This window comes from Xenia sp. Carnegie-2017, unplaced genomic scaffold (assembly GCF_021976095.1).
Source record: "Xenia sp. Carnegie-2017 unplaced genomic scaffold, XeniaSp_v1 HiC_scaffold_6, whole genome shotgun sequence".
Classification (NCBI taxonomy): domain Eukaryota; kingdom Metazoa; phylum Cnidaria; class Anthozoa; order Malacalcyonacea; family Xeniidae; genus Xenia; species Xenia sp. Carnegie-2017.
Genome location: NW_025813526.1, coordinates 18,891,717 through 18,908,585, shown reverse-complemented (window position 1 = coordinate 18,908,585; position 16,869 = coordinate 18,891,717). Strand labels below are relative to the sequence as shown.

General features: G+C 29.8%; 1 protein-coding gene across 1 annotated transcript in view; it reads left to right on the top strand.

The window, feature by feature from the left end:
- The window catches only part of LOC124458469 (deleted in malignant brain tumors 1 protein-like), an 88,041-nt gene extending 77,943 nt beyond the window's left edge, over positions 1–10,098 (top strand). Inside the window, exons 12-14 of the mRNA XM_047008480.1 lie at positions 8,401–8,574; positions 8,661–8,716; positions 9,733–10,098. Of these exons, the coding sequence (XP_046864436.1) occupies positions 8,401–8,574; positions 8,661–8,716; positions 9,733–9,789 (287 nt within the window). The 3' untranslated portion in view covers positions 9,790–10,098. The remainder of the gene's footprint in view (positions 1–8,400; positions 8,575–8,660; positions 8,717–9,732) is intronic.
- Positions 10,099–16,869: the final 6,771 nt, after the last annotated feature.

Below are 16,869 nucleotides of genomic sequence, written 5' to 3'. Positions count from 1 at the left end.
CATCAATACCGAAGTCATTATAAAGAGCAAGAAGTACATGCAGAACAAATGATACATTTCTTGGCTCTTGTTTGTTCTTGTTTGTTCTATGTTTCTTGCTTCTGCAACAATCATTCAATATTGCAAGAATATTGAAACAAAATAATTGAAGAAGTAGAAATTTTTTAATACTGCAAAGTTGCATTCCTCTATTTAGCTTTTTAGACTTTCTTTACTTTAGCAGCTCTGTCAAAATGCTTATAAATTTCATTTAATTCAGAACTTATATAATTAGGAGAGTCGAACTTCTTTATACGACTAACAGATGTTGTAAAGCAGAATATCATGTATTGCTTAAAGGGCCTCCCTTTCTGTAACTAGACGGCATGTAGTTACAGAGACAAACGAGTCTATTAAACACTAAGCAACAGATTATTTTGCGTTTAATTTTGCTGGCTTAGTTAGCAATACGTTTTTCCCATTCATCTGGTAAACTGAGTTAACAAAAGCAAATTTGAAATCAACCGATTTTAAATTTTTTGTAAACTGCTCTTCGTGAATTTCATAATTTGCGTCATTTCCTTATGGTGGACATTAAAATGTACTATATCTTTCTATGCTTTCCTAGAAACCTTATATCTATTTATTCAAAACACGTTCTACGCTGGTGAACTCTTCTTATATGAATTGTTGTAAGCATGAGTCTTTATAATGAACAATTTGCCTAATCTATTGCAACAATATTCAATCATCATCAATTTTCTGAAAGGAAACGTGAAAATACTCTTTGGATAAGGAAGTTAAAATGTTACATGATTATAGAAATCAATACTTGATTTATACATCCCTAAAAAAGTTTAAGAACAAACTGATTATATGATTATATTGATGATAAGCCTTTCATAAATAAAGTAAATGTTTTACTACAAAAGCTTTAAAGAAATTAATAATCATCCACCTTCTAATAAATAGAAAATAAAGATGATATCAAGTTCAACAAAAGTGGTTCTTGGGACTCTCCTAATCCTGTCTATTAGTGCCATATAGTAAATGGTAATGACGACATATCAATCTGCAAGAAAAGGTTAGAAACACTAAAGACGACGTGAAAGAATGGATAGAAACTTGCGTTGATAAAAATGGCAATGACGATAACACAACTGCATGCAAGGAAGTAAAACAATACAACAAAGAAATGATGCAAATGCAAACGGAAATGTGTTTTTACAAAGGTATAATCTTTAGATTTGACAAATTTTCATAGTTTCTTGTTCATAGCACTAAAATAAAAGTATGCATCAATAATAGGTAGAAGTTATGCAGCCAATCTAATTTCAGTTAGTACTAAATTTCTACTGTGAAAAACTCTTTCTAAAAACACTCTTTCTGGTTTCACCAATATTATGATACTAAAGTCTATAAAGGTTTGCATTTTACTATTCCACCTGCATCGTTGTTACTTATATATTTTTTATTATTTATTTAGGTGTTTATCCAAAGCCATATTTCATTATTTTGAGCTTTGATCAAATATACTCTGTTGATTCTATTACTGGAGATATTCATGTCAGCACTATTAATGGCTCCAGTAAGAATAAATTTGACCATGCATCAAAATATAATGACATTGAAGTTGATGTAGTTGAGAATATGCTTTACTACATTGATGACAAAGACATCAAACGGGGAAATTTTGACTTGACTGGAAACGAAATTGTTGCGGAAAATGTTTCTGTTCATGATATTACAGTTGACTGGATTGGTCGTCGTATCTTTTACATTGACTCCACGAACATTATCTACCAATTTTTTTTGGAAAAGAAAATTACAAGTGTTATGAGGCTTCAACCAGGCTTGCGATTTTCTAGCATCGCATTTGACTCAAAACAGGGGTAAGGCGATATTGAAATTCTTTTTATTAACTTTTTAACGTAAAATTAAGAAACTATGTCAATCTATTGGAGGCTTTTCTTAAGTAAGCTAAGAGTTTTTGTTATTAGAGACTGCATTTTAATTTAATAGAAAAGTTGAATTTTTGAAGTCCGTATCATGGCCTGTTATTTGAAAGTACAAGAATAGAAAAAATATTGATTTCCGAGGAAAAACAAAACTCGCTTTTACCTGAGGGTGCGAATATTAAGTATTTTTTGTGTATAAAGAAACAAACGTCATATATTTAGACAGCTTTTCAATAAAATCAACGAGATTTGGCCAGCAATATTTTATTGCGTGACTATGAGGCATTTGAAACCAACTGCAAGGATGAGCTCAGTTCGTGTGATTATTCAGCACACACGCAGCAGAAAATAACATGCAGATCCTGAAATTGCAAAAATCGACAGCGATACTTATGTTAAGCAACCAAAGAGCTTTGACAAAAATGTAACAACGGAGAAAACAATGTTTATAATTGATGAATTCGTTGAATGAAATAAAACATATAGATAGAAACTACAATAAAGTATTAAATAAATACTTTACCGATGAAACTTCAGTCAAATACTCACACAACATTGGTTTGCCACAACCTACAAACAAAAAGTATTCCAATTTCACTGTGCAACTTGGTGTTCTACATTTATTAAGATTACTGGCTTCTGCTGGCCACCCAAGAGCACTTTTCTTTGTGAGAAAATGCAATTTGCTTGACGCCTCCATAATAATCATATGCTTAATAAGATATAACCTACGCAAAAGATTTCACCAGATTGGGAGCATTGTTTGTTGCTTTGCTTTGCCCTTTCAATTACTATAACCCTTTTTGAGACAGTGTAAGAGATGTGCAACAATCTCAATACGAAATAGCAATAAAGTTTTAAAAAATTCACGAAGCTAATGAACGTCAAAAACTTCAACCTTTCGTTTTTTATTGAAGATAAAAAAAATATGCGCACATTCCCACGTAGTTACATCAAAAATATAAAAAAGAATTTAATTTTCAAAAAATGTGGCAATTTAGAAAAAAATCAGTATATCAAGTTTATGGTTTTTCAAGCCTTCTTTTAACTTGCATTGAATGGCGGAGTATGTTGAAAAGGCAAGAGCTGCAAATTAACTGTATGCACACTACTCTTTAATAAATCCAATCACACATCCGATCAAATCACCGGAATCGAAAATCGTTCCACTACCTTTAGTTCATGCTGTGTTTCTTAGTGTAATTGATGCAAACGTTAGATCTGTAGTTGCTCAACTGATGATGAATCTGAAGATAATAATCATGTTAGAGATTAAAAATAAATTGGCTGAACAGCCTGTGAAGTGAGAACTTTCTGAATATGTTATGAGTAATTTACGAATTTCAAAAAAATTTCCCTTTCTAACGATTCCTACGAGCTCTCCATTCATGTAAGCCTTCTAATGAATAAATACAAGTCTTCACCCATCGTTAAAGAAAGTTCCATTGCACTTAACCTCTCTTAGCTTAAGTATATTTTACTTCCCAACTTCTTTATCAAATATTCCATTTGACACCGCCTCTTAAGTCGTAATTTAACACCTATCTTGTCTTACATCAATACAATATCTTGTCTTAACATCGCATTATAAATTATAAATTTGACTGAATATGTCTTGACTAAGGACGAAACGTCGGTATAAATTCCATTTTAAAACTTTTGGTCTAATTCTATGACTCTAATTAAAACTTTATGTTGGGCATTAATTTTTATCATATTACAAGAAAAAATAATTTTTACGAACACAAAAACCAAAAGAATGGTAGTATATGCGAGAAAGTTTTTATAGACTTCGGGGCAAGGTGAAATGAACGACAAGAAGACAAGGACTTTACTGTTACTCAAATGAGTAATATATTTAAGAAATGTATAAAGAATGCAAATATGCTGCGATGATAATTAAAACTGCCAGATGCATAAAACATTTTGATAAAGTAAGGCCATAGTGTTCAAGCAGTTTTGCAGCTTGTCTAATCCAGAGATTCTTAAAACATGAACATGACATGGCGATAGAATAATCATTTTTAAATGATACCAATAGTGCTAGCTCCAGTGTCAATTTTTTCTAATTTTTCAGAAAAACAATGAAGAAATTTGACATTTGATTAGAGAAGGTTAAGATAGTTGTAAAAAATCGTTTGTCCAAACAAACTAAAAAAAAGTATCAACAAAAGACAATGTTTGTGAAGCTATAGCTCTTTTAAAGACATTTGTAGACGATGATCCATCCAAGGAGCTGCTACTTTTCATGCGAGATGAAACTGAAAAATTAAGAAAGCTTAAACCTGAAATGACAAAGCTTTCTTAAATTTATATCTACATTAAATGGTGCATATCATTTACCAACACCAAATTTTCAATTCGAACAAAACTTCCACGCATCAGATAATTTTTAGCATTATCAATTACCAACACAATTCATTCAGCAGCCACTCCAAACTACAGCATTACTCATTCCGACAACAATCTCAAACAATACCAATCATTATAGAAGTTATGTGAATAAAAATAACATATTACATTTATTATGCTCTGAATCACATGCAATGTTTAATTACTTCATATATTTTAGTTCGGTTTTCAAACGAGGGACTTCAAATATTAAAGATGATCTTTTCCTGTTAGCTAAAATAGCTTTATGTTGCTATATTACAAATTTCATGAATATGTTCCATTAAACCGTCTATATATGAAAGTAGTTCTGAATACTTTGACAACATCTTTGTCTAAATTAAAAAAATCTATCTTTCCTTTTATGCATATATTAGCCTGTTTATTGTTTATGTATTTCATTACGTATAGAGAAAACAATGTACAAAACAAATATTTTTATTAAGGTATCTATTCTTGGCAGAAAGTACAGAACTTTTCTTATGGTTATGGAGCATGAATGCAAATAAACATCATATCTTCTCAGTTTCACTTCAATCAATAGCACATGATCTAACGCTTGACATGGCTAAAGAGAAGATTTATTGGCGAGTTTCAAACGGAAATGTTTTTTCTTGTGATTACTACTCCCATGATGTAATTGATTTTGGAACTTCAGGAGGTCCCATGGCAGTATTTAAAGATTTCATTTATATCATAACTAGTGTCGGACGAAGTGTCGTTAGTGTCCATAACACAACAGATCAACGTATGAGGCGTAAATATGTTCTTCCTGTAAACAACGGTTATCTTGATTTGGCTGTAGCTATACACAGTATCACTCCTGACTCAAACGGTAGTTAAATATTTACTTATTTGACATAACAAGCTAAGACTTGCAAAAACTCTCACGCTAATGTACTTAAAATTGAAAGACGTTAAAAAGTTTAAAGTTACAATGCATTATTAAACGGTTGTTCTTCCTTCCAAAATTATAGAAAATTTGATAAACATTAAGTTTAAAGTGCAAAGTGTCTAATCTGGATGTTTTTGCCGTTTGTCTATTCTTGCCAAATTTGTTGGGTGTTAAATTTATATCCTTATTGTTTCTTACATCATTTCAACAATCACTCTGGCTTGTAACCAGTTTTAAATAAGAAAAAAATTCATGAAAATAGAATGAAAGACAAAAACGTCCAATTTGAGCATGTTGTGAAGTGAGCTTAATATTTATCAAATCTTCTAAATATTTAGTACATTGCAAAACAGACTTCAAACTCTTAAATCTTTGGATTAAACTAGATTTGAAACTTTTCATTTTCTTTCTGCATGCAGTTCAAAGTGAGGCAATTACGAAGTACGCTCATGGTTTTCGAGATTAAATCTTAATTCAATTTTACTTTTAAATAATCAAGACAAGGCAATGCCAAAATACATGAGCTTTGGCACATTTTGTTAGAAATATTGATGAATTGATAATTTCCTGAACATTTCTTAATTATCTAACTTCTTTAGATACATCCTTTATAGTATCCCGAACAGCCAGCAAATCTGTTCATACTCTGTAAATTTTCAACATTTATTTAATTGTTTTGTTTTTACGATATTCGTAAACACCAAAGATATCGACAATACATCACAAATCTCCTATCTGGGTACGTCATAGTGGATACTGAATAACAAATTGTGTTCTTTGAGAAAGAACATGTTTTCTTTGAAATCCATAGTTGATTTTATTTTTAATTTTATTATTCTATATAGCGACAAACACTTTTCGACTTCCTTTATGTGGACCCAACACTTACTATCGTAAAATTAATGGATCATTAAACTGCAAGTGTATGAAAGGATACTCAGGAGAATGTAACTCGTGCCAGGGTATGGATTTATAACTAAACAAACACAACTTGTTCCACAAGGACATAATTAAACATAACCTATTATACTATGCCCATAAAAAGATTAAGTAATACCAGAGAAAAGGACCGCCTATTGACCAAATTTTCCGTGGAGGAATGTGATAATCCTTTATTATTTGTTTTGTTACGATTTTACATTAACTATGGCTTTTAAAGCTGCAGGCTTTAGCTTATGTAGCTCCATAAGAATTTTTGCATATTAAAAGGAGCATCTCCAAATTAACACTGCAGTGTAACTTTATATCTTTTAATTTCGTGCTGTCTATCTTAAGAATTCATTTTAAATTCGTTTTAAGTGACCGTTAAGATTTAGCTAAAGCCATACCTAGAGAGCACCAAAACGTATTTCTGAATAAGTAAAAGACAGTTATTTTCAAAATACGATATAGTTTTCCACGTTGTAAGCGAAGAGTCTATGTGAACAATTTACTTCTTATTTTGCTTGATTCAACAAGTTATGGGGCAGTGTTGCCATATGGCAATAAAATCAAATGTTTGGATGGAAAACTAATGGGAACATTCGCAAGTTAAAGTGTTAATAAGATATTTATATTACAAAAGAAATGAGGACTGATCTAAATAAAAATTATTTAGACTCATGAAAGTCAAATAGTGTCTACTTGTCTAAAACGTTTTGATATTGTACTCATGTAATATTTTTTATCAATTTTTTGTTACTAATTTAATTCATTAATTTCGCCTTAGAAGATTTTACAATGGCATCTAACATATTAGGATACTTTATATGTATACATGTAATTTAGAATATTTAGAAGTTGAGAATTCTATGTTTTGCAATATCTCTTTATTTTCTCTTTTTATTAGTTATCAACCCTGTTAGACTTCGGGGACCAGAAAGTTGTATTGGCAAAGGTCGTGTAGAAGTATTTTACAATGGAGAATGGGGAACAATTTGTGATGATGGCTGGGATATAAACGATGCTAAAGTTGTGTGTCGACAACTTGGTTATGACTTTGCTTACATGTCTTTACAAGGAGGTTATGTTCCTTATGGCAGTGGAAGAATATGGTTAGACGACGTTCAATGTGTAGGAAATGAAAATTATATTTCGAGTTGTTCACATAGAGAATGGGGATTGCATAATTGTGGACATTTTAACGATGCTGGTGTACAATGTTCAGGTTTGTATGTACATTATTTACATTTTTATACAAAGATGATAAACTGAATTATTTGAGGGATCTTCAATGATTAATTGAAACATTTAATATGATTTTATAATACTGAAATAGATATTGATAAATGCCTTAAGTATAAACACAGCTTCGGACGTAAATTAACCAAATAAACACAACTCGTTCCACGAGTACATTATTAAACATAACCAATTTTTTGATTACCCAGAGAAAGATTCGACAATACCAGAGAAAATGGGCAGTCCATTGGCCAACTTTTCCTTGGAGGAATATGATAATCCTTAAATTATCAGTTTTGTTACGATTGTTTACATTCATTATAGCTATTTAAAGCTGTATGCTGTAGCTTATGATGCTCCATTAAAATTTTTTTGCACATTAATAAGGAGCATCTCCAAATTTACACTGCACTGTAATTTTATGTCTTGTAATGGCGTGCTGTCTATCTTAACAATTCATTTTTAAATTCGTTTTTAACTGACCATTAAGATTTAGCTAAAGCCATACCTAGAGAGCACCAGAAACATATTTCTCAATAATTAAAAAGACAGTTATTTTAAAAATGCGATAAAGATTCCCGCGTTTTAAACGAAGAGTATGAGTGAACTATTTACTCTTTATTTTTTGCCTGTATCAACAATTTATGGGGTAATTTTGCCATATTGCAATAAAATGAAATGATTTAATGGGAAACCAATGGGGAAAGTTCGCAAGTTAACGGGTTAAGAACTTATTTATATTACATAAAGAATTGAGGACTGGTCTAAATAAAAAATTTTTTTGACTCATGAAAGTCAAATAGTGTGTCTGATGGTCCAAAACGTTTTAAAATTGTACTTATGTAAGTTTTTTTATCAAATTTTTGTTACTAATTTAAATGAATAATTTCGCACAAGAATATTTTACAATGGCACCCAGCAAAACAGGATACTTTATATATAAACATGTAACTTAGAATATTTTGGAGTGAAGACTTCTATGTTTTGCAATATCTCTTTATTTTCTTTTTTTATCAGTTATCAACTCTGTTAGACTTCGGGGACCAGAAAGTTCTATTGGCAAAGGTCGTGTAGAGGTATTTTACAATGGAGAATGGGGAACAATTTGTGATGATGGCTGGGATATAAACGATGCTAAAGTTGTGTGTCGACAACTTGGTTATGACTATGCTGGCAGGGCTTTACTAGGAGGTAATTCCACATGGCAGTGGAAGATTATGGTTAGACGAAGTTCGTTGTGTAGGAAATGAAAATAATATTTCGAGTTGTGCACATAGTGGATGGGGATCACATAATTGTACACATGATGAAGATGCTGGTATACAATGTTCAGGTTTGTTTCTACATTTTTTACATTTATTTAAAAAGATAATAAACTAAATTATTTAAAGGATCCTCAATGATTAATCGAAACATTTAATATGATTTCAAATACTGAAACAATATTGACAAATTCGTTAAGTATAAACACAGCTTCGGACGTAAATTAAACATATAAACACAACTCGTTCCACGAGGACATAATTAAACATAACTATTTTATGATAGCCCATAGAAAGATTCGATAATACTTGAGAAAAAGGGCAGTCCATTGACCAAATTTTCCGTGGAGGAATGTAATAATCCTTAAATTGTCTGTTTTTTTTACGATTGTTTACCTTCATTATAGCTTTTTAAGGCTGTAGGCTGTGGCTTATAAAGGCCCATTAAAATTTTTTTTGCATATTTAACAGAAGCATCTCCAAATTAACACTGAGTGTAATTTTATGTCTTTTAATATCGTGCTGTCTATCTTAAGAATTCATTTTTAATTTGTTTTTAACTGACCGTTAAGGTTCAGTTAAAGCCATGCCTAGAGAGCACCAGAAACGTATTTCTGAATAATTAAAAGACAGTTATTTTAAAATACGATATAGTTTTCCACGTTGTGAGCGAAGAGTCTATGTAAACAATTTACTTTTATTTTTTTCTTGTTTCAACAAGTTATGGGTCAGTGTTACCATATGGCGATAAAATCAAATGTTTGATGGAAAACTAATGGGAACATTCGCAAGTTAAAGTGTTAATAAGATATTTATATTACAAAAGAAATGAGGACTGATCTAAATAAAAATTATTTAGACTCATGAAAGTCAAATAGTGTCTACTTGTCTAAAACGTTTTGATATTGTACTCATGTAATATTTTTATTAATTTTTGTTACTAATTTAATTCATTAATTTCGCCTAAGAAGATTTTGCAATGGCATCTAACATATTAGGATATTTATATGTATACATGTAACTTAGAATATTTCGGAGTTGAGACTTCTATGTTTTGCATTATCTCTTGATTTTCTTTTTTTATCAGTTATCAACTCTGTTAGACTTCGGGGACCAGAAAGTTCTATTGGCAAAGGTCGTGTAGAGGTATTTTACAATGGAGAATGGGGAACAATTTGTGATGATGGCTGGGATATAAACGATGCTAAAGTTGTGTGTCGACAACTTGGTTATGACTATTATTTCAGGGCTTTACTACGACGTAATGTTCCACGTGGCAGTGGAAGGATATGGTTAGACGACGTTCAATGTGTAGGAAATGAAAGTAATATTTCGAGTTGTTCACATAGAGAATGGGGATTGCATAATTGTGTACATTTTAATGATGCTGGTGTACAATGTTCAGGTTTGTATGTACATTATCTACATTCTTATACAAAGATGATAAACTGAATTATTTGAGGATCTTCAATGATTAATTGAAACATTTAATATGATTTTATAATACTGAAATAGATATTGACAAATGCCTTAAGTAGAAACAAGTAGTATAGTACATGGGGGTTCTAGAGCACTTTTAGTGCTCTATATCCCCCCATGTACGATACTACTTTTAACCTTGGGTAAAAACTATCTTTGTAACAGCGCAAAATAAGACCATGATTCAAAAGGCGTCCCTCAGCAAAAGGTCATGTAAAGAAAGCTGTGCAAAAAAAAAGTCATTATTTCAAAGTAGTGTGAAAAAGGCCATCTTTCAAAGGCGTCCCTCTCGCAAAAGGCCATGTAAAAAAGCTGCGTAAAAAAGTCATTGTTTCAAAGGGGGGTTAAAATCTCGAGGTTTCAATCTGTCGTTTAAAAATATGGAATCTATATGTTTTTGAAATATATAGGTGCGTTTAAATTTTAAAAACTATCTTTAGAAATAAATGTTAAGAAAGCATCGTTTCGAGACGATCCGGCATCGCATGCATGATGTAAATATTACGAAGTAATATTTACTCCATGCTTGAAGGGATGGATCGTCGAGAATTCATGCGAGCCTGGTGGGTAAAACTTCTAGCTTTAGCTACAATTTTCGGCTCTGGTGTCCGTAGGACACCAGAGGCTTAATATATGCTCTTTATAAAATATGGAATCTATATGTTTTTGAAATATATAGGTGCGTTTAAATTTTAAAAACCGTCTTTAATAATCAAGTGTTAATAATAAAATGTTATTAAAATATCAGTAGCAGCGCTTTATAGTCAATGGTATATTGGATTAACTAGTGGTCTTTAACAATGGTCTTGAAACTCAGCGCGTGGTAGAAATATTCTTTAATAATCAAGTGTTAATAAAGCATCTTTTAAATCGTTGTGTCGAGAAATTTCAGGCAACTAAGCCTGAAATTTTGAGCCAACAATGTCATAGATGCTCTTTAAAAACTATGGAATCTATATGTTTTTAATTTGTCTGTCAAGTGCGTGTCACATGTACATGTTTAACAATGTTTTATATAATTTTGTTAAAAGTGTTTTTACTAATTGTTTCAGGATTTTGAATTTTTTTGTATATCGCTTTTGTATTAATTACTTATTACAAACAGTTTTAGTCAAACATGAGGATTATTCTTCATCTTAAGTTTTAGCTTGATAGTTATCTTTAATAATTTTTTTAATTTTTCGATTTCATCATTTACAAATTTTTCAGTTGATAGAATATTATCTTCTATAGTAGCCCCGAAATTATGTGAAAACCATTAAATGTCATAGATAATGTAGATTGATGTTGTGAATAAACTTGTATTTTGGTTAATCCATTAAATGCTTTAAGCCATTTTCTTTTCCATTCGTCATAATCAATTGAAACTGTAGATTTTTTGGTTCAATAATAATATAAATATATGTTAAATCATCATCAACACAGTATACGTGATATAAATCTAGTAATGCATTAACTATCTTTTTTCATTATCATTTGTTATTTTAATTTTTTTAATCTTATCTGCCATCATATCTAATTCAATTGTTTTAGAGTTATCAGACGGATTTATTAATAAAAGTGTAAATTCAATAAATTTAACATTATTAAAATAAATTCTGATAGTATCTTGTCGACTATTAAAATTTTTATAATTTAATTGATTGCTATGGTGTACTACTTTACCATTTACTCTGCTATCAATCTCATTCTTTGTATAATAGTTAGTTAAATTAGAAGTCAAAGCATACTTACCATCAGCTTGTGTTTTAGTATAATAGTTAGTTAAATTAGAAGTCAAAGCATACTTACCATCAGCTTGTGTTTTAGTATAATAGTTATTTAAATTAGAAGTCAAAGCATACTTACCATCAGCTTGTGTTTTAGTATAATAGTTATTTAAATTAGAAGTCAAAGCATACTTACCATCAGCTTGTGTTTTAGTATAATAGTTATTTAAATTAGAAGTCAAAGCATACTTACCATCAGCTTGTGTTTTAGTATAATAGTTATTTAAATTAGAAGTCAAAGCATACTTACCATCTGTTTCAGTCTTTGTGTAATATTTATTTAAATTAGAACTTAAAGCATACTTACCATTTGTTTCATTCTTTGTATAATAGTTGGCTAATCTTGAAACAAAAACATATTTATTATCAGCTTGCATTTTAGTATAATATTTTAGTAAATTAGAAGTCAAAGCATACTTACCATCAGCTTGTGTTTTAGTATAGTAGTCATTAAATTTATTATTAACTTGAGTTTTAGTGTAGTGGTTATCTGATAGATGTGTTTTATCTACAGGTCCTTGTATATTTACATTAATATCTGTTTTATCATGCCCATAAAATAAGCTCATTTATATTATTCCTCAGATTTTATATCCGGTTTATTATTTTTATGTTCGTAAACATGTTTAACGGTTGTTATACCACCAGATAAAAAACCTAAAAAGGTAATAGGGTGATATTTTTCTACTAAACTATAAACATCTCGTTTTAAAAGGTCGTCTGATTTAAGCTGTTTTGTTAATTCTTTGGGATCTTCAATAGCATCAAACCCTTTTAATATATCTGAAAATTTTGATATAACTAAATCAGTTAAAAACTCATTAGCTTTTGTAATCGTTTTTCTCGTATTCAGTGTATAATTTATCAATAATTTTTGACTAGCTTTTTAATGTAAGCAACTGACTTGTCTAAATCACCATCTTCAGCTAGTTTAAGTAGTTGATCTCTTTTATTAAAACCCTCTTGCGGTTTATCTTGTATATTTTCATCACATACCATCTTTGATAATATCATTTGTGGAATCAATCTCATTAATTATATCATCAATTGTTTCAGGTTCTTTACGCTTTGGCATATATATTAACACATGTTTTATTGTGGAATAACAATTTTCCATTGGTATGGATATACAAGTTGTATTTCTAAATGTGCATACTTATTGTTTTTCAATTTTTTGGTTATTTCTTCTATATCATCTTTCTCAACACCATAAAGATAATCATCAAATATTGTTTTCATATCATTGCGGTTTGTATTATAAAATGTAACTAAATAACTTATATTTTCGCGATAAGGCTTAGAAATACTAGTCAATTGCTGTGTTATAACAATAGTAGAAAGCCCATAATGACGAGCACTAAAGCCTAATTTTATTAATTGCGATGTCCTATTTTTAACATCTAAGCAACTTGCACAGTCATCAAGTATAATAAGACTATTGGTACCTTTATATACATCACTAACATATTTTAAAACAATATCTACCTGATCTTGGTCACATTCTACCTTAATTAAATCAGAATCATTTATATATTTCCATTCTTGATAGGTTTTATTATATGATAGCGTTGGACATAATAAAATAATATAATCAAAATGTTATTAAAGTTTTCTTCTAACATTCTTAAAAGAAAGAAGTTTTTGCCGCAAGCAGTCATGCCTAAAATAATCATATTAAAGGGTGTGTTCATTTATATATTACTGGTTATTCTAGTATTGAATACTTTGTAAATCATTATTAACAAATTGAACAAGAGCATCACTAATGACATAGATGTAACAGTTTAAATCTTTTGTATATGCTCTCTTTTTAATTTCTAGGAGAATGCCGTTTTGAGTATTAACGATTTTTTTTCCGTTACCAGCAATATTTTTTCTTGAAAGGTGCGTAGATCGATAACTAATGCAAATTTATCCTTATAAAATTTTTCAATTGTCATGAAGCAATCTATCGGAATAGTTCTATCAAAAATTTTCTTGCTTCTTCATAAAATTGTTTTTATTCATACCTTGGGCAAAATACATTAGGCACTCCTTCGACAGTTATTTTAACTTCATCGACGAGTGGATATACAAAATTTTCACTATCACTAACTGAATTTTCTTTGAATAGTAGTATAATGCCTTTCATGCTTTTTCTAGGAACATTGACGTTAACATTCTGTAATGTACTTGACTTATCCCATTTTTCTTTTTTTAAAAGGGTTATATGTTCATAAAATAGACTCCTCCCTTGAGAATATAAATTTGTTACCTCATCAGAAATTTCTTGATTTTCAATAGTTTCATATTCTAGCTGAATATTTTCTAATTCATAATCACCGATAGTTTGGCCACTTTGTGCGATAAGGACTTGATCACTTTTGGGTAAAGTTATTATGTATTGAAAGTTATTATTCATATTGAAAGGACAATAAAGCCCATGATCTTTAAGAATATTATCAATATTAATTTTCTGCCTTGTACCATAAAATCATACATTAATTTGTCTGCTACTTTTTGTGAATCACCACTTGTTGCAGCACTATCATCCTTAGAAATAAGTTTTCTTAGATTTTGACTACATATGCCATATTCAATAAGACCTTGTCTATCACTTTTAGGTAACCACAAGTCTTTGTATACACTTATAACATTATGTTCACTACAATCGTAAAGGGTTTCCCCAGCCACTTTAATTTGTAGTCTATGTTGTAAAATCTGACTGAGATTATTTATAAAGTGACTTTTTGTATTACTGATTTTAAGATCACACGATAGATTAAGTGAACCAGGCACTAAGCAACTATTTGCTTTCAATTTCGGAATATTAATATAAACTTGTTCATTCGGTTTAAGACTATTAGGATTAAAGGTTATACTATAAAAAGTACGGTTACCTTTAATTTTTGCCATAGCAGTCTTTTTATACCCAGGTAAAAGCTCTTCTTGTAATAATCTGTTCATATATATTAAAACATATTTTATTTTCTTCTTTGTTTATACTGATCATATATTAACAAAGCAGCAGCAATAGCTAAAACCATAGATTAGAAGCTACCCATGCTAGACCTTTGCTCCCCAGATATAGCCTGAGCGATAATATTCAATAATGGTCCTAACACTGGCCATAATATTTTACCTATATTTGCTAAAGCCTTAGAAAATTTACTAGTAGCTTGAGCACCTTGTAGGATTGCTTTTCTTGCAGCAATGATAATGGTTGTAATTACACTAGCTATAGATATAGCTAAAGCTGATATTTCTGGGATATTTTTTTTTACCCATTCTTTAAACCGCTGTAATCTAGTAATGTCTTCTTCCTGTTCCTCTCGTACATCCTCTTTCTCTAATTGTTCTTCTTCTTCTCTAATTATAATTTCTAATTCCTCGGCTCTTTCATGCAAATTAGTTAATTAATTTTATCAATATTGTTGTCAATACCATTTTCATTTTCTATTTCATCTATTCTAGCTATAGTTTTGTTTAGCTCTTCAGCAAAGTGATTTATTTGTGCTTCTATAAATTGTGGACGTGTTCTTTTATCAATAGTTCCAGATGGAGTCATCACACCTATATGTTCTCTAAGTTCTTGATTAGTTATTTGATTGAAATTTTCTGTATATTGATTATTTAAATCAACCATAGGCATACTTTCTTCAGTTTTTATAAATTCATCTTGCAAATTAATAATTCTTTTAATTTCGTTTTAAATTGTTTAACAGCTTCTTTAGCATTTTATTTTTATTATATTGTAGTATTCCATTATTATTACGTGTTAAAACAATTATACCTTTTTTGCTTCGTTTATTTTTTTTATTTAATGGTTTGTAAGTAATATTATTTATATCAGTTCTACCTAGATTTAATCTAAAATTTAAACCTTCATCATATGCCATACCTTTTAGGTTACTAAATCTAAAATCTTTTTTATAATTTTTTGTAATGAACTTTTCAACAGCAAAAGAAAATTTATTTTCAGGACTAATAATATCTGTATAAACAGGAGTGGAAGTAGGAACATCAGGAAGAGTATTAGTTTTATTTGTCTTTTTTCTTATTGTTACACCATAATTATCATCAGTAAATGATGTTTCATAATAATATTCATTATCTTCTTGCTTATTATCTTCATTATCATCATCAATAAATTGAAAATTTTGCCAATCATCGTTATTATCTTCTTGCTTTTTATCTTCTAATTCAATATAATCAAAACCTCCTTCTGCCATTATATAGATTACTCTATATTTTGTATTTCACTTTCAGGAATCCAACTGTTATGTTTATTATCATAACCTAACCATTTAACTAAAACCATCTTTTTACCTTTAACCTTCTTACGTTTTAATATCTTTTCAACTCTATAAACATCATCTTTCTTATTCACAACTGATAGTTCCTCTTCATAAAATTTACCAATTATAGGCTCTCCTTCTAAATCTTCTATCTCATATAAATTAGGATCTCCTCTAATAACTTTAGTCACTTTAAAAGCTCTTCTGTAAAATTTGCTTCATAACCTTTCGTAAATATAAATTTATAATTTGATATCCTAACCATATCACCAATTTTAATCTTAGGTAATGGTAAATAAGCAACTTCATGACCGTATAATGTATTCCATACTTCATCTTCATTATTTTTATTAACATCTTTAGGCTTCATCAAGATTGTACTGTGTTTTGTATTGTTATAATTATATACTAAATCACCCAATATATCAACCATTTATATGTTCCTTTACTATAAAAATATTTCCACATAGATGTTTTAAGAGTTCTGTTGAATCATTCGACAATCGCAGCTCTTTTATCATTTTAGTAGAGAAGTACTTAATTCCATGTTTCTCTAATAATGATTTGACACCTACATTATAAAATTCTTTACCATCATCAAATTGAGCTAGTTTCGGGTAATGATTAAATCTATCTTTAAATTGACTTAATAGTTTTTCAACAGCTTTTGTCATATTATTTGTGTTTTTCCTATAAACA